The sequence below is a fragment of the Mastigoproctus giganteus genome, chromosome 10 (genome assembly GCF_048544385.1).
Source record: "Mastigoproctus giganteus isolate SK-2022 chromosome 10, ASM4854438v1, whole genome shotgun sequence".
Taxonomy (NCBI): Eukaryota; Metazoa; Arthropoda; class Arachnida; order Uropygi; family Thelyphonidae; genus Mastigoproctus; species Mastigoproctus giganteus.
The window spans coordinates 162141766-162164008 of record NC_143584.1 but is presented as its reverse complement, the minus strand read 5'-3'; the positions used below and the strand labels follow the sequence as shown (position 1 = coordinate 162164008).

General features: G+C 37.2%; 1 protein-coding gene across 1 annotated transcript in view; it reads left to right on the top strand.

The window, feature by feature from the left end:
- The window catches only part of LOC150079435 (uncharacterized), a 171794-nt gene that overhangs the window by 5433 nt on the left and 144118 nt on the right, over window positions 1–22243 (top strand). Inside the window, exon 2 of the mRNA XM_090382327.1 lies at window positions 12041–12318. Within this exon, the coding sequence (XP_090238453.1) occupies window positions 12079–12318 (240 nt within the window). The 5' untranslated portion in view covers window positions 12041–12078. The remainder of the gene's footprint in view (window positions 1–12040; window positions 12319–22243) is intronic.

The window sequence follows — 22243 nt, the reverse complement described above, 5'->3', positions numbered from 1 at the left end:
AATTGAAAAAAAAAATTAACTGCGTTATGCACCAATACATTTGATATGTATGTATGTATGTATTATAATGCCAGCACGTAGGCCAATGTGTTTTGGATTCAAGGCCATTCTGACTGTTGTCAAAACTCCCATTATATACGGACTCTGCTAGCATTCCTACATTAGTAAACATTCTAGATTCCAAGCGTTGAGGTCGTTGATTGTGCATAAGCTGTACAAATATTTTTAGCTGTGTATTTTTATTAAAGATTACTTTTTAAAAACTTAATCCTTTATACGCAAATATGAGTGGAAAGAAGAAATGTAATGGCGCTGAGCGTTCTTCTAGATCCAAACATCGAACGAGGTATGAAAGTAAGGCAGGCGTTGCAAAATGACATTCGATGTTATAAAGAGATGTATGCAGATAAAAAGAAGAAAAAACTGTGCAAACTAAGCTGATCAGTTATTTTTCAAAATAAAAATACAGTACATAAAGCAATAAAAATCATTTCTACTGTACTTACTAGTATTTATCATTTTAGTTTCTTTTTTTGAAAGAACTTCGTGTGCATCAATTTATAGTAAACAAACACCTTATATTTTTGCAGCTCGACCCATATAATCATTACATTAAAATACATACTAATAATACCTCGATCAGCACGGTTTCGCATAGCGCAGTGTTTTTTTGGCACGAATTAACCAGGCTATGCGAGGTATTCCTGTATTTTAGTATTGCAGTAAAAGAATTAATCTTAATATTAAAGGAGACATAATCCATTAGCTTTTTGATAAATTAATCTAATTTAAAGAAAGAATCCAATGTTTGCACAGTTTTTGTCCTGTATGCATTTTTAACTACAGCATGGGCATTATAAAATTCAGTAGTTTTCTTTATCAACATTACTGCAGGCCAACGCATTCCCTATTACGCTCAATGCATTTTGGGCATCTTTTTTAGACAGTAGTGTGTGTGCTTCTTCACTTTCGCTGTAGTCGGTAAGAAAAACGTCATTGTTTTGTTGGTGCCTAGGAGCTCATCTGGTGTTGTATTGCTGTGGTAGAAACTACATGTACCTTCACAAACTCTTTAAATTTGCCAAAAAAAATCCATAGCTCCTTCAAATTCCCCCTTTCCTCAATGTTGCTATCACATTCATCTGTTGGACCATGTTTTTCAATGATATTCTCCCCAAAGCCACTCTTTCTGAAGCAGTTGATTATTACACTGGATGCAATACTGTCCCAAGCAATAACAAGATTATGGATAGCATCCAAGACATTCCAATTTAGCTGCAAATTGTTCCCTCCCTCCTATGTTGAGGATCAGGTATATTATCAGGCAGGCTCTATATACTCCCTTGCGGTTATAAATAATGCTTTGATCCAGTGGCTGCATAAAACTGGTGGTTAAAAAAAAAAAAAAGATAAACAGCAGCCATTGTCACCCACTGCAGGATGGAAACCTCAACAATTCACGTTGAGGGAAATGGACCATAATCTGCCATGCTGGTCCAGTGCAGGTTGGCAGATTGACCGTATTTAGCAGTCGGGGGCTTGATCCCCAGCCTACTCAAAGAGCGTGTGCTACCGTACTCCGCCCCTGACCACTCGACTACGGATGGTAATGGGGGGCTAAAAACAACAGCCGTATATTTGTCAACTTAAGTGTCTTGATAGAATGTGTTGTAGAACAATCCAGAATCATCAAAATCTTCTTTTTTACTGAAGTCATTCTTCTTTCCACTTTTGATAGCCAAGACGAAAAATTCTAACTGTAAGCCAAGTACTTCTTCTATTGGCCACTTATTGTTACTCCAAAAGAGACTTATCAATTTTTGTATTTGCCTTTGTGAATATCATCGAAGTTGGTTAACTTCTTTAAAACATCTTGGCTTGGAAAACTTACCAATCACCAGTAGGCATAGTTTTGTTTTGCCATTTGAATTTCATCATAACAGAATAGTGAGTCTTTGTTTATTTAATTTTCCACCATGACAAGACTCCTCAAACAGCAAATGTTTTGTTTGGCAGCAATTATAAAATAAACCTGTCTCATTGAGATTAAAAATATCCCTTGCCTCATATTTTTCAAGAATGGACCGTACAGAACACAACCAGTCTGTAGCCTTTTCCTTGTTGACTAATCCAGACTCGCCACAAACATTTGGTGAAACCAAGTTATGCCTGTCTTCAAATCTTTAGAGCCAACCACTGCTGCATTTGATGTTGCTAATTCCATGTTGCTGAGCCAGCTAATTTGCTTTTCCTTGCAAAATCAGACCTGATATTGGAAAATTAGATGCATGCATTTGTTGGTATCACTCGAAACGTTTTGTTTCTAGTTCCTCGAGCTTTGAACCAGGAATTCATTTTCTGTTTTTTATCACTGCTCCAGTGTCACGCAGTTCAAGTTTTTTTTTTTTTTTTTTGGTTTTTCAGTATTGTAGAAGTAGGTAAAGGGATGTTGTATTCCTTTGCAATGTCCATTTTGCTAAGTTCCATCCTATCAGCCTCTTGTATAATTTATAGTTTAATTTCCAGGCTCAGTTCAGTCAGTTTATATTTTGTAACCATAACACTACTAGATGAGATTTAACATAAACCAACTTTAAATTAATTTAAAGACACAAGTTCCGAAAAAGACATAAACTCAGATAAAATAGCATAAAAAATAGATTACTGTATACTGTAGCAAAAGATTCTTTGAACTGGCATAACAATTGCAACTCACCTTAATCCTGTGGAGAACCATGGAGTGTATGTAAACAACTTAGAAAAACTGTTTTTATTCTTTTTTTAATTTATCATGATGTTTTTCAGAATGCACTTATATTGTAGCTACTATAAACTGGTTTTGTTTACACAAAAATAATTTCTAACAAGTCAGTGCCATCCTTCAGGAGGCAATAATCGGACAGCTGTGCTAAGATTTGTATTAAACGTACAAAATAGCAATATTTATTTCTCATGGGGTGAAAATGAAATTTGTAATACATATTAACTGAATTTTGTAATAAATTAATATATTTACATAGAAAAGCCTATCCTTTCACAGGGGAATGGCATGTACTTCATATAAATGAGTACTTTGTATCAACGAGATTTTATTGTAGTTCCTTATGAAATTTGGATGGCATATTAAGACTTCTATGTAGTCACCACCCACAGTTATGCATTTTTGCCAGCTGCGTTTCAAAATCCCCTCCTTGTAGAAGTCTGTATTTTGCTTGTCAAACCACTCGGTCACTGACTGTTTCAGAAAGTCATTGTCCACGAAGATGCTGTTTGAGTTTTCCAAACAAGTAAAAGTTAGATGGGGCTGTATTGGGTGAATAAGGTGGATGTGGCAAAAAACCCCAGTTTGGCCACTGTTGTTTCTGTCAGTACACATCTTTGAGCTTGAGGTGAGACGTTGTTATCCAGCAACAGCATTCTTTATCACTGCTGCTTGATATTGTCTTGTAATTTGGTTAATGGATCCGCACAGTATCTCCCCATCACAGTTTTACTCCTTTTCAAGGAAATCAATTAGCAGTACTCCTGAACAATCCCAGAAGACTAACAGAATCTTTCTAGGTGAGCTAGCACTTTGAATTTTTTTGGATTGGATTATCCAGCATGTTTCCACTGAATGGTGGCAACTTTAGATTCTGGATCAAAGTATTGAACCCAGCATTAATCAGCAGTAACAATTCAGGCAAAAATCTCTTCATTTGGAGTGGCAGCATGCTCCAAATGGCAACGTTTGTATTTGCCTTTCTGACTATCACTCAGCATTCTTTTGGAGCCTGCCTGCAAGACACCTTTGTCGTGTATAACTGCTCATGTAGGATGGCATATACTGGCCCAATCTTTACTTTATTAGCTATCTGTTCAGTGTTCATTTTAGTCTTCCATAACTAATTTATGCACTTTGTTGACCATTTTGTATTGCTGGCTGCCCAGTCCTTCGATCATTTTCAGCACTCTCTTGGCTGTGCTTAAATTCAGTAAACTGCCCCCAGATTGTGTGATCTGATAGAGTAGATTAATATATATATATTTATATATTATTTATTTTTTTTTCCAAATTTTGAATGATTTTAGGTAATTCTGCATTCTCTTTTATTAAGAATTTTATAACTGCTCACTGCTCAAATTTTACCTTTTTTTTTTTTTTTTTGGTTTGATTTTTCAGCAGACTTCAGAATCATACCTGCCAAAAATCAAACAGAATAAGTTATATGGCTGAAATTTTGTATAGATACTACTATCTCTTATTACATATGCCTGAATATGTTTCACAAAAAACTTTTTGAATGCCCCTTGTATATTTTTTATTGCTTTTAGTATATTATTTATTATTATTATAATTAGCCATATGGTGCAAAAGGAAGCCTGAGGCTTTTTCTGCACCAGCCAAAAAAAATTTCTGAGTTACTCTGAGAGAGAGAGAGAGAGCAAGTCAGAAGTAAAAGGAAATCACCAAGAGAAGAATGATGATATCCAGCCCAGAACCCTGAGTGTGCCAAGCCCATACTCACCAGATGTGAGTATGGGCTTGGCACATGGAGATATTAATGTATATTCTGTTTGAGACTTCAAATGTTATATGATTGTTTTTATAGATGTAAAGCTAAGACCAATATCCTGAACAAACATACAGTGAAACTTCCCTTTAACGGACAGCCATGGGGAACAAAAATTTGTCCGTTAGAGAGAAGTGTCCACTAACAAGAAGTCTGGGGGAGAAAAAAAAAGAAAGAAAAATCATTAAACGTTTAATGTAACATTAAATTAAAATATATACAGATTTTGAACAATATTTTTGTAAATAATATACAATTACATACATAAGAGATAAAGAAAAATCGTTAAATGTTTAATGTAAAATTAAATTAAATTATATACAGATTTTGCACAATATTTTTGAAAATAATATACATACAATTGTGCTATGCATATTATGACTTTATCTTAAGAAAAATACATACAGTAATCACTTATTTTATTCTGCACCTTCTTTCGGCTGATAATTTTGTTTTCAACATTTGTTTGGAGTGAAGAAACCATCGAAAGTCCTTCATTGGCGAAAAACATTTTTAAACGATTGATTTGTATGAGCGCTTCTTTTATTTTCATCGGTGGTTCGTCATTAATATGTTCTTCGACAGAATGACCTCCTTCCATTTCTTCATCCTCATGAGGAACTTCTTGAAAACTATCGATGATAATGTCATTGATATCTAGAGCACCATCTTCTGTAGTGAGGTTCGAGTCTATATCTTTGTAGGCAGGGTCACTTGTAGCTGAAGTATCGTACATTATCAATAGATGTTGAAGTTCTTGTTCTTCTTGGTGCTCCACATTGCTGTTCACAACTTTAATTTTTGCGTTTGAGAAGCCAAACTTCACAAAACAGTTCACAACAGTTTGTTTTCTAATTGCATTTACTGAAGAGGAAATCCATTGAATCGCATCTAGGATGCTGATTTTCTTTGCAAGGTCACTCGCACATGTTACATCGTTCATGTTTGCAATGAGATGTCTTAAAACACTTTCTGTAGTGAAGTTTAAAATTTTTTATTATCCCTTGATCCAAGGGCTGACACTCTGCAGATGTGTTTGGTGGCAGAAAAACGATTTGAATGTTGGACAATTCAATGTGCAGGTGAGATGCAGCATTATCCATGAAAAGAATAATTTTTCTGTTTTGATGAATCATGTTTTGGTTAAAGTGACTTATCCATTCGCTCATGATATCTCGTGTCATCCACGCTTTTTTATTAGACTTCCAGTCAACATTCAAAAGATTCAACTTTATGCCCTTGAAACAACAAGGATTTTGTGGTTTTCCTATAACAAGAGGTTGTTCAAAGTCTCCCAGCATATTTTTACACAATAGTACAGTCAAGTGTTCCTTAGAGATTTTTCCACCCTGGCACTTTTCGTTTTTTAGACTCATTGTTTTTTCAGGAAGAGCTTTAAAAAACAACCCTGTTTCGTCACAGTTGTAAATATCCTTAACTTCAAAATCACGACATAAATCTTCCAATTTGACGGTCCACTCTGTTACAACCCCAGTATCAACAGATCCACCTTCACCACTTATGGTTTTCCAAGAAATTTTATGCCGAGTTTTGAACTTGTCTAGCTATCCCACAAAAGCTTTGAACTCATCTACTCCCATACATTTCGCAACCTCCAAAGCCTTTTCCCTAATAATAGGCCCATTAACGGGAAATTTTTTGGCATGTTTGCGACAAAACCACTCATACGTAACATTGTCAATTTGAAGTCCAACAGTTTTTGGGAATGATTTTTGAACCTGATCATTTCCGTTTTGCCAAAATTGTTTGAGCAGTTCATTTTTTTTCTTTAGGATGTCACTTACCTGCATCTTCCCTATTTTGAATTTTGCAGCGAGATTGCGAACACTATTTTTTTGCCGATCATACGGATTAATGAGTTTGACTTTATCTTTTAAAGTTAAGTGTTTACGAGAAGACATTGTGCACTTCACACGACACTGAACAAACCTGAAAACTGAAACTCAAAAGACAAAAGGCCGACCAAATTCCCCCCCCCCCCTGCACACACTGAATTCATCAGAAGTTTTACACGTGCCTTAAAATTCTTGAAAAAGGGTTTAGAACTGCGATGTGAACCTTGATAAAATTCAGAGAATCGGAAATAGAAAATAAACACACGATTGAGGCAATGCGTGGAAGAAAAGTTCCTAGAAAAAGGGCCGTGAGCTCTCCCGCAGTCCGTTATGGGGAGATCAAATTAAGTGCTAATCTAAACGAAACAGTGCAGATTGCCTGTCCATGTCCGCTAGACAGAAGCTGAAAACACGTTAAAACCAATAGAGGTGAGTTGGGGAATTTGAAAATGTCCATTGTAGAGAGATGTCCGTTAAAGAGAGGTGTCCGTTAGGAGAAGTTTCACTGTATTTAATAATGGCTATGATAATGTATAATTAAGTTATGATCTCACAGCATAGTGTAGTATATTTATTTACTGAATTACACAATTAATATTTAAGCAGTGTCATTTACTATGTTCATATTCAAGTTTCTGAGTGTCTACGCCCAGAACCAAATAAGTCGCACCTTATAAGGATATTGCTGAATTATTGACATTTTTAAAATGTATTCAACTTTATAACCATATTTAGTATGCTTCAATGTAATATAACCGTAAAGTTTATTCCACAGAACTAGAGCCTCATAATGATAAGAACAGGTGCAGTTTGCTTTTGTAGCCCTTGTGTCAATTAATCTTCATACTAACAACCTCCGTAGCCGAGTGGTCAGGAGCGGGAGTGCAGTAGCACACGCTCTTTGAGTAAACTGGGGTTCAAGCCCATGACTGCTGAATACGGTCGATCTGCCAACCTGCAATGAACCAGCGTGGCAGATTATGGTCCATTTCCCTCAGCATGAATTGTTGAGGAGGCTTCCATCCTGCAGTGGGTTGATAATGGCTGCACTTTACCTTTTTACTAACAACCTTGAGTATTAATCAAACATATATGTAACTTGTTGAAATCTGAAGCTCTGTCACCAGATCCCAGTTATGTACATAGTAATATTAAATGGGTTTTTTCTCCATCACTTTAACTATAGCCTTTAAGCATATAGTTAACGTGATAATATGGTAGTGTTGCTTGAAATTAGTAATCACATTCTGGTCTAAGAGCTGTAACATCAATTTCATATTGTAGAAAGAAGATGAACTTTATCATTTCATTGTCATCCCACACTAATCTCACCAAAAGTTGGTCTGAGTAACCTGAGGAAATCCCACAGTTGATATTCCACATTTCCTTCTCTGCCATGTCATAATTGCTAAGCCTTTACTGCATGGCAAAACCACTCTTAGAACAAGGCACCAGTAACTATAGAAGTTCCCCTCTGATGTGGAAGAGAACTAGTCCCATCAAGACTTGAAATGTATCTGTGTGTGTAGCTTGGTGGGATTAAATTACAAGAATCTAATGATTGATATTAGTAGAGGAATGCAAAATACAAGTTTTCTAGCTTGTTTTATGCTCCTCATATTTTGAAAAATAGCATTATATTCATTTACAATGCAAGATAGTATTGGCATTAGGCAAGAATGAAGTCTACATATTTGTGTCTGGTACAGTTATATTTCTGCCTACTTGGAGTGGGGAACACTTAATTTTGTCTGGGATTAGACATTTAACATTACAGTGGAACCTCTATATTCGTCACAAAAAGTCACCCACCACATGGTCATCCTGGCCTCATGCAATCGCCCAGGCAGTCAGCCAGCCGTGTGCGATAGCCCAGCAGAGTCTGCCTTGAACAATCGTTCAGTACATATCACCTGTTATTTTCTCTTTGAAATTTTTTTGCAGTTATCTTTGTAAAAACTGACCATGGCCCCAAAAAAGTGTAGTGAAGAAAAACAACCAAAACAGAACCACAATTGAGTTGAAAAAAAGAAATCATGCTAAGTTTGAAAGTGGAACACGTGTTTCCAACTCAGCGTTAGAATTTAACATGCCGAGAACTACAGTAAGCAGCATAATTAAAATGGCTGATGTGGAAAAAGGTGTAAAAATTCTTGCTGCTAAAAGATCACAAACGTATGAAGACATGGAAAATCTTTTATTAGTATGGATTACTGAAAAGCAAATGGCTGGTGATAGTATTTCAGAATCTATCATCGGCAAAAAAGCAAGGCAGTTATATGATGACCTGCAGCAAAAGAATTCATGAACCAGTGGTGATTTCATGGCAAGTAGGGGCTGGTTCGAAGAATTTAAAAGACGACCGGGCATTCATAGTATAGTTAGGCATGGAGAGGCTTCAAGCTCGAATGCAGAAGATGCTAAAAAGTTTGAAGATTTCAAAAACTATAGACACTGAGGGATTTATCCCTCAACAAGTTTTTAATTGTGATGAGATGAGCCTATTCTGGAAAAAAATGCCTAGAAGAATCTACATCACAAAGGAGGAAAAAAAAGCATTGCCCAGACACAAACCAATGAAAGACAGGTTAACACTCTTGCTGTGTGGTAACGCTAGTGAGGACTGCAAAATTAAACCATTGCTTGTTTATCATTCAGAAAATCCAAGAGTTTTAAGAACAGTATCATAAAAAGTAAACTAAATGCGATGTGGAGGGCAAACAGTAAAGCTTGAGTAACAAAACAGTAACAGTTTTTCCTGGAGTGGATTCACAAAGTGTTTGCCCCAAGTAATTTACCTGTAAAGGCCCTCTTGGTTTTGCACAATGCTCCTGCTCATCCCCTTGGCTTGGAAGATGATTTGGCAGGGGAATACAGCTTTATTTGCATTAAATATCTACCACCAAACACAACTCCTCTAATCCAACCCATGGATCAGCAGGTAATTGCCTGTTTTAAAAAAACTTTTTACAAAAGCCCTGTTTCAAAGGTGTTTTGAAGTGACGTCGGAGACAGAACTTACATCAAGAGAATTTTGGAAAAATCACTTCAATATCCTCCATTGTTTGAGGATAATTGATAAGACATGGGGGAGGGGAGTGCTTTCCAGAAAAATGAACTCGGCCTGGAGGAAATTGTGACCAGAGTGTGTGTCAGAAAGAGACGGAAGGTTTTGGGTCAGAGCCTGTTAATGGAATTGTCTCTGGGCAGGTCCGTGGGATTGGAGGTTGATAGTGAGGATGTAGAGGAATTGGTGGAGGACCATAGAAGGGAGCTCACCACAGAAGAACTGTTGGATCTTCACAAAGAAGAGGAAGCTGAAGCAGTGGAGGAAGTTTCATCAGAGGAGGAAGGGTCAAGTAAAGGCAGCATCCCAACTGCTGACATTAAAGAAATGCTGTCCAAATGGGCCAAAATGCAGAGTATGGTCGAGAAGTAGCACCTGAACATTGCCGTAGTTAATCAAAATATAAATTCATTCAATGATAATGTGATTGGCTACTTTCGGAAAATTTTAAAAAACAGACAACAGTGGACAAGTTCTTTGCTAAATCGAGTGCTAGTGAATCGTCGGGAATGGGACAAAAAAAGACATCGATCACCAGAATTGGAGTTACATTACCTGATGTTTTAATGGAAGGTGACTCCCCTTCTAAACAATACATAATTCCTTTCCTCCTCTTCAGCTTCTGCCATAATCGCTCCTCAGTAAAGGTAAAGTTCTGGTTAAATTTTTATTTATTTATGTATCAGATTCGGGGCTGGGAACGGATTATTCCAATTTTAGTTAATCCCTGTGGAAAAAATTGATTCTATATTCGTCCGATTCAGTATTTGTCTGTCCCTCAAGAATGGGTTAATGACGAATATAGAGTTTCCACTGTAGTTAAAATACCTTGAAGTTTCATTCTTAGTGTCTTTAATTTCAGACTGGTTGTTAGCTGCCTTTTGGTCACATACAGTGAGCTGTCATTTGATTGTGTTTTAACCTGTTTTTGTGGCACCTGGTGATTGAGTACACAGTTCACTAAACCTAAAAGTGAAGCGAGAGAGAGAGATTAAGACAGTTAATTTGCTTGAGTACTGAAACATTTTGTTCTAAGTATGTATGCAGTGCATCTGAAAAGTAATGAAAGAAAACTTCAATAAAAGAATTAATTTATTATAAAAATCATTCAAAATAGTTCTCCTGACACTATAAACTTGTATACAATTTCCTTGTGATGGTTGGTCATATTCTTTTGCACGTTAGAAATTGTTTCCCTTTTTGGAAAAAGAAATAAGTTGGCCTGAGCCAAATCTATGAATGTGGATGATGGGAAACTGGAAATCTCATTAACCCCTCATTCCCAGAGGCGCCTCCGTAGCCAGGTGGGAAGGAGCAGCAGTGCGTAGCACACGCTTCTTGATTAGACCGGGGTTCGAGCCCGTCACCACCAAATACGGAGGATGCGGAAAGGTCAGGGAATGATCACCGCATATCCCGGAGCAATATGGCCTTAGTTGCTAATGCTCCTAAAAACCAAACCAACAACAACAACCTCATTCCCAAATAAGAATGAATAATCTTTGCTCAATTAATGAGAAAAGTGCAGATGTATTATTGTGTACAAAACCAGTTCTTGTTTTCTTGAAAATCTGGTCTGACCTGTCAGGTTCTCTGCAACAATTATTCTGAATAAAATGGGACATTTAGAGTTACTCCTGAAACAGATGCCTTGTGAATGATTATTCTTCTTGAATCAGGGAAGGGAGAAATTATTAAATGCTTTGATTTTCAATTTTTGTAACCACTTTCTTGTGGTTGAGGAGATGACTGAGCACCACTTAGACCTTTGCCATATAGTCTGTGTGTGTTGTGTTGTGTTCAGAATACCAGGGCTCACCCCTAGTAACAGTTGAATTTTGAAATGAGGGTTTGCTCTCAGCCATTTCCAAAAAAACATGATTTCACTCTCTGGTGTTTTTCATTTACAAAAATTATCCGTATTGTGTCTTTTCTTTTTCAACAATTTTGAAATTAAATGACAAACACAATCTACCATTTCTGGTGTTCTTGCAAAAACAGGTCTGCTGTGTCCTGGTTCATATTTGTAGCGTTGTGTTCAGAACACCAGGGCTCATCTCTAGTAACAGTTGAATTTTGACCTTTTTTTTTTTTTTTTTTTTTTTTCAGATGCACTGCTAGGCTATCATTGCTGTATTATATAAAGTCATGTAAACATTATTTTCAGATTCAAAATTAAGTCGCTGCCTGCAATAAACCTGATAAATGTTTATCGCAGACAACATTTATCAGGTATTGCAGTTGTGGATAATTATGGTGGTGCATGTGACCAAGTACAAACATTATGAAACTGCCGATACTTGTTTATATTGTGGAGTGATGATTAAAAATAGGTCATTTTATAATATTCTGCCACGTGTTTTTTAAAAAAAGTAAGTTACGTAATATATAGAAATCGTGTGTTATAAATAATGCAGAAACACATTGAAAAGGTAGCCATATATTTAAAATCCACATATTCTGAATTCATTTACAGACCATTATTAATAGTTATTAAAATAATTAACGAAAAAATTATTGTTGGTGTTGATTTGCTTTTCATGAAACAATACATTTTGTTATAGATTGGAAAAGTTAAATACTGTTAAAAATTTACCCAAGAATGGCTGATACAGATACCATTCCACCAGTTAGTGAAGATCAGCCAGAATCAAATGGTATCGAAAATCGGAATGAACAGCAACAATGTGAAAAAGATACAGAGGCAGTTGGAACAGAAGGAGTAGTAGTTGAGGAAAATGCTAAAGAAACCACTGAACAACCAGTGGATACAGACACAGGTGTAACAAATGAAGCTGAGCCCATTATCAGTGAAAAAGATTCCTCACCATCTAATAAACAGGTGTGATAAATTTTTATTATATATAAACAAATTTCTCTTGCTTGTGACTTAAAAATCTTTGAAAAATGTTAAAAAATAGAAAATTCTGGGATAAATAAGAAGACATGATTGCATTAAATGATCCTCTGAATGAAGCTGCAGACCATAGAAAGTCTGAAACTTTGTGTAGATCTTTACCACTGTCAGTATATTTCATTTAGCTGCTTATTATCGTTAAAAAATAAATTCATTACACACACACACACACACACACACACACACACACACACACACACACACACACACACACACACACACACACACACACACACAGTGAAACCTCCCTTAATGGACACTTCTCTAAAAGGGGCATCTTGTCAAAAACATAAGGCTTTCAGTCCTGGCCAAGTACAGTGGATTCCAATTATTTGGGCCATAATAAATGGCCGTTTATTTACCCCAAATAAACAGCTACCCCAGTTAATGGGTGTAGCTGTTTATTTCAGGTAAATCTTAAAAAACAGAACCCAGTTGAGAAAATAGCCAGGGTTTACTTCACTTAATTGGGACAAAATGCCATTTAATTGGGGGCAGGAGACTGCAGCACTGGAGATTACTCTACGATTGTCTGCCACCGTACTACATGGTTTGGTCCAGTTGGATTTCTGGAGGTCACAACCATAAAACAATTAGCAGTCACCTGTTTATTGGACTTTTCTGTTAGTGCAATCTATCATAAACGGATAGTAAAGTCGATCTTATTGAATTTGCAATAATACCGACAGCTGAAATTCTGTGGTTATTATGGTGAAATGTGTTTACACCTCCATGGAATCTTCGATCATATAAAAAAAATAATTTTCAGAATCTTTTCTCCATTCCTATTTTTAAAGCTTCGTAACTTGTTACTCCTTTCTCACTTGCGCATATCATGTTACTTGCAATTTGCGTGTACCGTTTTCTTTGTTATTGATTACTTTTGTTATTGATCTTTTTACTGTTTTAAATTATAACCCCCATCCACAAATAGCAGTGAACAGAAATGTCAACTAGTTAGTATGTACATATTACAGTACGTATAAATTATTCCGATTATCACATATCATTTAATTTTTTAATTGGTAAGGGTAAATTTGTGCTTAATATATCTTTAATTTTATAGTCTATGGATAATATTCCTCCTATTTTCGCTAATTAGAATCGCTGTTTAATAGAATTAAAATTCAATTCACAAACGTGATCACAATGATTAGCGCTTACTACACATTGTATTGTGAATGGTACTTTACCATGGTAACTCCATCATAGCGTGATTCGATTGTACAGTGAGCCAATTGTAAAGTGGGGGTCCATTGTATTTTTAACTTTTTTACGTGAAACTTCAGATAATTGAGGCAGCCGCTTAATCTGGCCAAAATGCACTAGTCCCGATGTGTCCCAAATAACCAGAATCGACTGTATTAGAAATTACATCTTAGACAACCTATCCAAAATGGATAGTCTAATAAGGACTTTAACACTTTAATAGATGTTTGTTTGGTGTTTTCAACCAAACAGATGGGACCTTTTCAAGGATAATTGACACATGCCCATTTTCATTGGTCAGCAGGCATTTGCACTGAACACCACGGTCATTACAGTAATCCTTGAGGTTGTTACAGACATTCTCTCAGATATGCCAGACAAGCTGTACTTGCTACCTGGAATTCTAAAACGCTGATGAAACTGATATTCGGTTGACACTCAAGTCAAGTCAAGTGGACCCAATTTCGGTGAACTCCGGGTGGTCTGTGACAGCCAAATCCTTTGCTTGTACCTTCATGATAATGAGACTGTTAGTAATACTGGGTATAAGCTCCATGCACATGCACACTGTGGGTGACCACCCAGGTGTGAACTAACGTAAGCAGCGGCGCCCACACCACATGGAGCAATGCTGCCCCTCTGTGTTATCAGCAATACTAGGTGTTAGATGACTCTCATCAACTGGTGCAATACCACCACTTTGCTTATTGGAGGCTCGAAGTGGTAGAACCTGTGATTGGTCTCCAGAGATAAGTTCCAACCAACCCTTCCCCATCTCTTCCATCATGCAGTATGACTGATGGCGTTTGAGGTTATGATGAACATTATGGCGATATCCAATCTTCCTTGCATTTTGAGGGTATGGCTCTAAAATGGTGTTTGCATGCCGGCCGCTAGTTATTACACCGGACCGAACCTATTGGTAACTCTTTAGGAGGTTTCCGGATCAGCTAGTGTATAATCTTGCTACTGCTAATCTGCCAGATAGCGACTGGGGGGAGTCCGAGTAGTGTGTATGCAGGAGGTCATTGTCGAGGCCACATTATGTCAAGGATTCTGGGTATATTCTTACCATGTGTATGCCATATCCAAAAATTTCATTACCTCATACAGCACATCCCCCCCCCCCCAAACTTTTTCTTACTGTTGAATACACCACAAATCTTCAAACTAATAGGCTAAGCTTGTCTGGGAAAAGATCTAAACCTACCAAACACTTCCTAGTTCATTTTACAAATATACGTGATCTCATTTCTAATCTCGACGATGTCCATTTCCACTTCCAGTCTGCCAAACCTCGTGTACTTTTTCTGACAGGATCTCAATTAACAGTTGATTCAACTACTGCTCATCTCAGTTGCCTAAATTATTTGCTGTACGATTCCTTTTGCCTCAAAGGTGGTACTTGTGCATATATCCATTCTGATACAAATTACCATGTCAGAGACATGGTAATTTGGAATCTCCTCTTTTCGATCTTCTCTGGCTTAAAATCTCTCTTCCTCATTGTGTCAAATTCATCTGCTGTCTCTACCGTTCTCCCAACTCCACTAATCACTTGGAGCTCTTTGACTTCCTCTCTTTACAACTTGACTTTCTCCAGTCCAACTTTCCTAACAGTGAGGTAATTTTCCTTGGTGATTTTAATGTTCACAACTCCAGCTGGCTTCCGTTTTCTAGTCACACCGACCCAGCTGGTCGACATGCTCAGACTTTTGCAATTACTAATGACCTTGCACAGATTGTTCATTTACCTACAAGAATACCAGACAATCCTAACTATACAGCTAACACGCTAGATCTTTTTCTCACAAACGACCCTTCTAAGTACACAGTTGAAGTGAGTGGTCCTTTTAGGCACCTCAGATCACAACTTGGTGATTGTTTCTTCTCCAATGGAGCCTTTAACTTATGGCTATTCCCAACCTCGTATTGTTTGGCATTACAGGAATGCAAAATGGGATTACCTGCGAGATTTCTTTTCCTTGGTCGGATTACTGTTTCAAAACGTCTGATGTTAACGTTTGCTCAGATCATGTCAGTGAAATTATTCTTGTAGGAATGGAATCCTTTATTCCACACTCCATTTTAAAATCTCGTCATTTATCTAAACCTTGGTTTTCCAATAAATGTGCTAAGCCTGTTGCATATCGTACTTGGCTTGTTTCCAATTTTTCAGTTTCATTTTCTGCCTACGTCAAAGCTTGCAGCAATTGTAAGGCAGTTTTTTAATCAGTCCAAACTAGATTTTGAACAAGCTAAATGTAGAAAACTTTCTTCTTGCCCTAATGGTAGTCGAGCATTCTGGTCTCTTGCCAAAGCTATTGGCCGCCACTTTTGCCCATCTCTGGTTCCACCTCTGTCAAAACCAGATGGTTCTGTTGTCACTTCAGCCAGGAATAAAGCTGACCTGCTAGCATCCCATTTTTCTTCCAACTCATGTATTAATGATTTTGGTAAAACACCTCCCACCATTCCCAACATGCTCCATTCAATGCCTCTTGCGGTTTTCCTTCAAAAGGATATCGGAAGGATTTTGATGAATCTCAATGCTAAGAAAGCTCCAGGTCCTGATGGTATTCCTCCACTTGTTCTCAAAACCTGTGCTCCTGAACTTACTCCTGTTCTTTGCTGCTTTTTTCACTTTCTTATTCCAAAGGTGTTTTTCCATCTGTTTGGAAATTTGCTCATATCCAGCCAGTTCCTAAAGTAGTCGAGCATTCTGGTCTCTTGCCAAAGCTATTGGCCGCCACTTTTGCCCATCTCTGGTTCCACCTCTATCAAAACCAGATGGTTCTGTTGTCACTTCAGCCAGGGATAAAGCTGACCTTCTAGCATCCCATTTTTCTTCCAACTCATGTATTAATGATCTTGGTAAAACACCTCCCACCATTCCCAACATGCTCCATTCAATGCCTCTTGTGGTCTTCCGTCAAAAGGATGTCAGAAGGGTTTTGACGAATCTTGATGCTGAGAAAGCCCCAGGTCCTGATGGTATTCCTCCACTTGTTCTCAAAACTTGTGCTCCTGAACTTACTCCTGTTCTTTGCTGCTTTTTTCACTTTCTTATTCCAAAGGTGTTTTTCCATCTGCTTGGAAATTTGCTCATATCCAGCCAGTTCCTAAAAAGGGTGACAAATCCCTCCCATCCAATTATCATCCCATTGCAATTACTTCTACTCTTTCTAAAGTAATGGAGAAATCAATTAACCGCCAACTCTTAAACTACCTAGAAACCTTCCGTCTGAACAATAATTGCCAGTATGGATTCCATCAGTGTCGATCTACTGGTGATATTCTGGCTTATATTACCCATTTATGGATAAATTCAATGGAAAAGTTTAATGAAGCACAAGCAGTTGCTCTTGACACCTCAAAGGCTTTTGATCGTGTTTGGCATAAAGGTCTTCTAAACAAGCTTCCATCTTATGGTTTGCCAACTGTTTTTAGTAATTGGTTATCCAGTTTTCTCTCTGATCGCTCACTGAGGGTGATGGTAGATGGCTCTCTGTCTTATAACTTCTCCACTAATGCCGGTGTCCCCAAAGGTTCAGTTCTTTTCCCCACTCTTTTCCTCTTGTATATTAATGACCTTCTTCCATTGACTGGAAATCTTATCCATAGTTTTGCTGATGATAGCACATTGAATTCCACTTCCCATTTTGAGAAACCTTGCCCTGCTCAATCAGCTTCAACTTCTCGAATATCCACTACCAATTCCTTAAATACCACTTTGCCCAGTGGGGCAAAGACAACTTAGTTGATTTCAATCTTTCTAAAACTCAGTCTTGTCTTATATCTCGTAAAAAGGATTCTTCTGCTCCTATGCTTATCTTTGGTGACACTCCGATTTCTAGGAAAGATGATATATCTCTTTTGGGGATTACCCTGACTTATAATTAGCACATTCACAAGCACATTACAAATATTGCTTTCTCTGCATCTAAAAAACTTGGTTTTCGCTTTCGGCATTACTTTTCTTCCAAACAGCTCTTCACTCTGTACAAATTGCAAATCCGCTCTAACATGGAATATTGCTCCCACATCTGGGGCAGTGCCCCTAAAGCTCTCAGGCTTCTAGATTCCATTCAGAAGAGGGCTATTAGGTTAATTGACAGAGGTTAATAGTACATCTATGAGACAGCGAGTGGAGAGACAGTTCTCTCCACTCGCTGTCTCATAGATATACTGTTTCTGCTGTATGCCTTTTCTACAGATACTTCCATGGGCACTGTTCTTCTGAATTGGCTTCTATAACTCCCCCCTCCTCTCTCTCTCTCTCTTTCAAAACAGTCCGAACACATGCTGCCGCCAGCCAACATCCATTTACTGTCCAACTTCAAACTCACAGAAGCAACTTTTCATCTTCCTCGTTTATTCATTCAAATGCTGACCGGGCTAGCCGGATAGGTAAAGTGCCTGTCTGGCAACCCATAGGTCGCGGGTTCGATTCCCGCCTCGGGCTGGATATCACGATGATGCCGAACCAACCAGTTGGTTGGATATCCCGGCCACGATACGCGAATGAAGCAAGAAAAAACTGGTTCCTTCGTGTATTGATCACATCATACGAAATAAATAAATAAATAAATTCATTCAACTGCTGTTTTCTGGAATAGCCTTCCTTCATACCTATTTCCTGAAAATTATAGTCTACTGAAGTTCGTCTAATGTCAACAAATATCGTCTTTTGTCTTCTCAACCTCCAACCCAAGCATTGTACTAAGTACTATAGGTTCTAATACCTCTCATTTGGGATTTTCATTAAAAAAAAAAATAATAAAAACTAATTAGACTTAGACCTTTATTTCCATTGATTACTCATGGAGCAGGTGGCACAATGTGTTAATATGCTTACTGCTACTGGTAAGGAATGTTGACAAACTTATTTAGCCTGTCTGATGCAGTTCCACTGTAGCACATCACTTAGCAAAGCAAAAGCACAACTTAGCTGTCCCCCACATTGCAAAATCGATATGTTAGTTGTATCGATGAGCTTAATTTAAAGTAGGAAATTTGATAGGTTTTTTATCAATGTTAGCTCAGGCCAAGTAACAGTTTATCTAAGTTTGTTACAAGCATATATCTGTGAACAGGGTTTCATTAATCAACTGGAATAAGTCAGTATGCTATACTTATATAAATTCTGTTATGCATTTAACAAAAAAGCTGTCATATCTGATAATAAACACTTATGCTACATAAGGCCATACTTGATAACTCTTCCTGGTTTACTCAGAAGTTTCCAGTAATTGGGGGTCTTCAAGTTTTCTAATAAATTAAGTTTTCTTCAGATTTTTAATCAAGTTCATGTTATTTTTAAAATACAAAAATGTGTTTTATGAATAAGAAACTGCCAGATTTAACTTTTTTTTTTTTTTTTTTTAAGGGAAATCACCAAACATGAAAAGTATTAGAACCTATAGTACTTACTACTGTGCATGGATTGAAGGCTATCTTCTCAGCCTTCAATCCATTCATAGTACTAAGTACAGGCACTCCCTGGCTTACATAATATTCAACTTTATGTATGTTTTTGCCGGCTGGTGCAAACTTAAAAATCGTGAAAATGTATTTTGTATCTCATAGGAATAAATGGAGGTATCGTGAAGCTATTGTAATGTGAACCCAATAACACATTGGTGGTGGTGTTGTTTTTTTTTTTTTTTTTGTAATTCTTTCCAAGGTCTCGGAAGTTGAAATTTTCACTATATAACAGCTTTTTCTCTCTCTCTCTAAAAGTTCATTTTTATAATGGAAATTGTGCTACACTTTCATCGTTATAAGATTCAATTTTGAAAGCCTTTGTGATATTTTTCAAAAACACATTTCTGGGGGTCACTACCATAAAACAATAAAAAACAATTTGCACTTTCCAGTTTATTGGCCTTTTTTTGTTAGCGCAATCCATTATAAACAGGTAGTAAACTCGATCTTATTGCATTTGCGATAATACCAATAACTGGAATTGTGTGGGTTTTTGCATTACGGTATTATGGCTGGTGAGGCATGGGCCTGCCTCACTGATCTTCTGGGCCGCCTTCTCTATCGTCCCCATACTTCTGCCTACCCCTACTACTTCTGCCTACTAGGGCCTTTTTAGGCCCTAGCCTAAAAAAAATAAAATAAATCACTGAAATCTCAGGAAACTAGGTGGCAGGGCCTGCCAGAGTAAAAAAAAATTCCAGCTACTGGGTACCTGGTCTGCCTCCACGGGGCCAAGTGTGAGCAACATTTGGTCCCATCAGGGGCCCAATGGTCAAAAGAACGGCACACAACATTACACATAAACATAATCCATACACTTTTAAATCTCTGACTTTTACAGTGAACTGTTACACCCACAATGAAAGCAACGCAGAGGTGAGGGAAACTCCTGGTGCCATTAGACACGAATACACTTTACTTTACTTTATGGTATTATGGTGAAATGAGTTCCCCTTCACTGAAATCTTTAATCATATAAAAAAAAACATAAATAAATTTGCAGAATCTTCTCTTCATTCCTATTTACTTCTCACAATGGTGACGCAAAGGACGAACGGAAAGTGGCAGTGCTAAGAAAAGGGAAAAAAAATTGATTTAGAAATGAAGATGATTAATTAAGAAGTACGAAGCAGGACAACGTTTGTCATCTATTACACGGAATTAGGTCTCGCTGCTTCAACAGTGAATACTATTTTAAGGAACAGTGCACGTGTAAAAGAACATGTTAAAGGATCAACGCATTTAAGAAAACAGTGATCACAAAACAGCGTTCAGGTGCTATATCAAAGATGGAAAAGCTATTAATAATATGGATGGAAAATCAGATTCAGAAGCAAGTGCCCCTTGAGTCTAATGGCCATTCAAGCAAAAGCAAGAAGTATTTATGAAGATATTAAGGATGAGTATGGTGAATCCCAAGCCAAGTTCATGGCGAGCAACAGATGGTTTAATAGGTTCAAGCATCGCGCTAGTTTCCAAAACATTAAACTATGCAGTGAAGTCACCAGTGCCAATTCTGCAGTTGCAGAGAAATTTTGTACTGTGTTGGAAAAAACCCCTTCTAAATCTCCATATCCCTCAACTTCCACAGTAGCATGTTAATCAGCTGGAGAGTTAATTCTGGCAACGATGCTTGAAAGGTAAAACTTGCTGACATTATACCTCTCTCTTTTTGTAATTTTATAATTTTGAAATTTTTGTAATTTTTCCTGCGCATGAGATAAAAAAAAAATTGAATAAATAATTCTATTTCCATTTTCGTCGAACATTTCTTTTTTGCTTCAATCAAATTCAGTACGCGTAGTTGTGAGTGCTGCATAAGCATTTAGGGAAATTCCAACTTACATAAGTCAGGGAGTGGCTGTACTATAGGTTCAAATAGCTTTCACATTTGTAGATTTCCAATAAAAAAAAAAAATAATAATAATAAATAAATTGAATTTGGTAGGTGATTAATTTGACTTGAATTTCTGTTGATTGATTTTTAAGAAATACTTGTTAAAAAAACAGAAATGGAAGGGATGAGATGAATGAGGAAGAAGATAGGTTGGTTCTCTGAGTTTGGTTAGACACTAAATTGATGCTGACTATTTGCAGCATAAGCTTGGGCTGGTTTGGAAGAGAGTGGGAGAATTATGGATAATAATTCAGAAGAACAGTGTCCATGGGAGTATTTATAGAAAAGGCATACAGCAAAAAACTGAACATCTGTGAGTTGGGGATGTGGATTATTAATCAACCTAATTGCCATCTTTTTGGAATGGAATCCAGAAGCTTGAAAGAGGTTTTAAGATGTGGGAACAATATTTCATGGTAGGGTGGATTTAAGACTGTACAAAGTGAGCAGTTTAGAAGAGAAGTAATCACTGTTAGTGAAAAAGAAAACCCATTTTTTTATTTAAAAAAAAAAAACAATATTTGTGCCAAGAGAGAGTGAGACTAGAAATCTGAGTGTCATCAAAGATGAGCATGAGAGCAGTAGACCTTTTTTTGCAAGAAATAAGACATGACTGAGTTTTTGAAGGAGTGAAGTTAACTAGGTTTTTTTTTTCTAGCCCCATTGATAAATTACCTAGAGATCAGCATTTAAAGAATTGCCAGTTGTGGATGTTCAAGAAGATGAAGCTGTTTGTGCAGAAAAACTGTCAGTGGAAGAAGGCCATTAATGTACAAGAGAAAAAGAGTAAAATAAAGAACTGAACCTTGGGGAACACCAACATTAGCAGAGGAATTAGAAGACAGAGCCACATACTATCACTTGCAGTGAGCAGTTGGAGAGAGAACTGGATACCCAATTGAAAAAAAAAAAAAAAAGTTTTTTTTTTTAAATTCCATTGTATAAGGCAGCAAGACTTGTGAGGGAAACAGAGGGATCCTCTTACCAAGGAAGGCTTCAGTTCTGCTAATTTCAGTGTATGGAGACTACCAGGTACCTGCAAGGTGACCGTAAATTCAAATTGAGGAAGGATGGTTGCAGAATAGATATGTGGAGGTTTGCCTTTAGCCAGCAGGTAGTTGATTGCTGGAACAAACTTCCACCTGTGGTTGTGGAAGTTGATAGCTTGAATGGTGATAGATGATACCCAGGGTGTATTACTAGACAAACTTGGAGGGGATTGGGAAGAGATGTTTTTTTTTTTTTTGCCGATGCTGT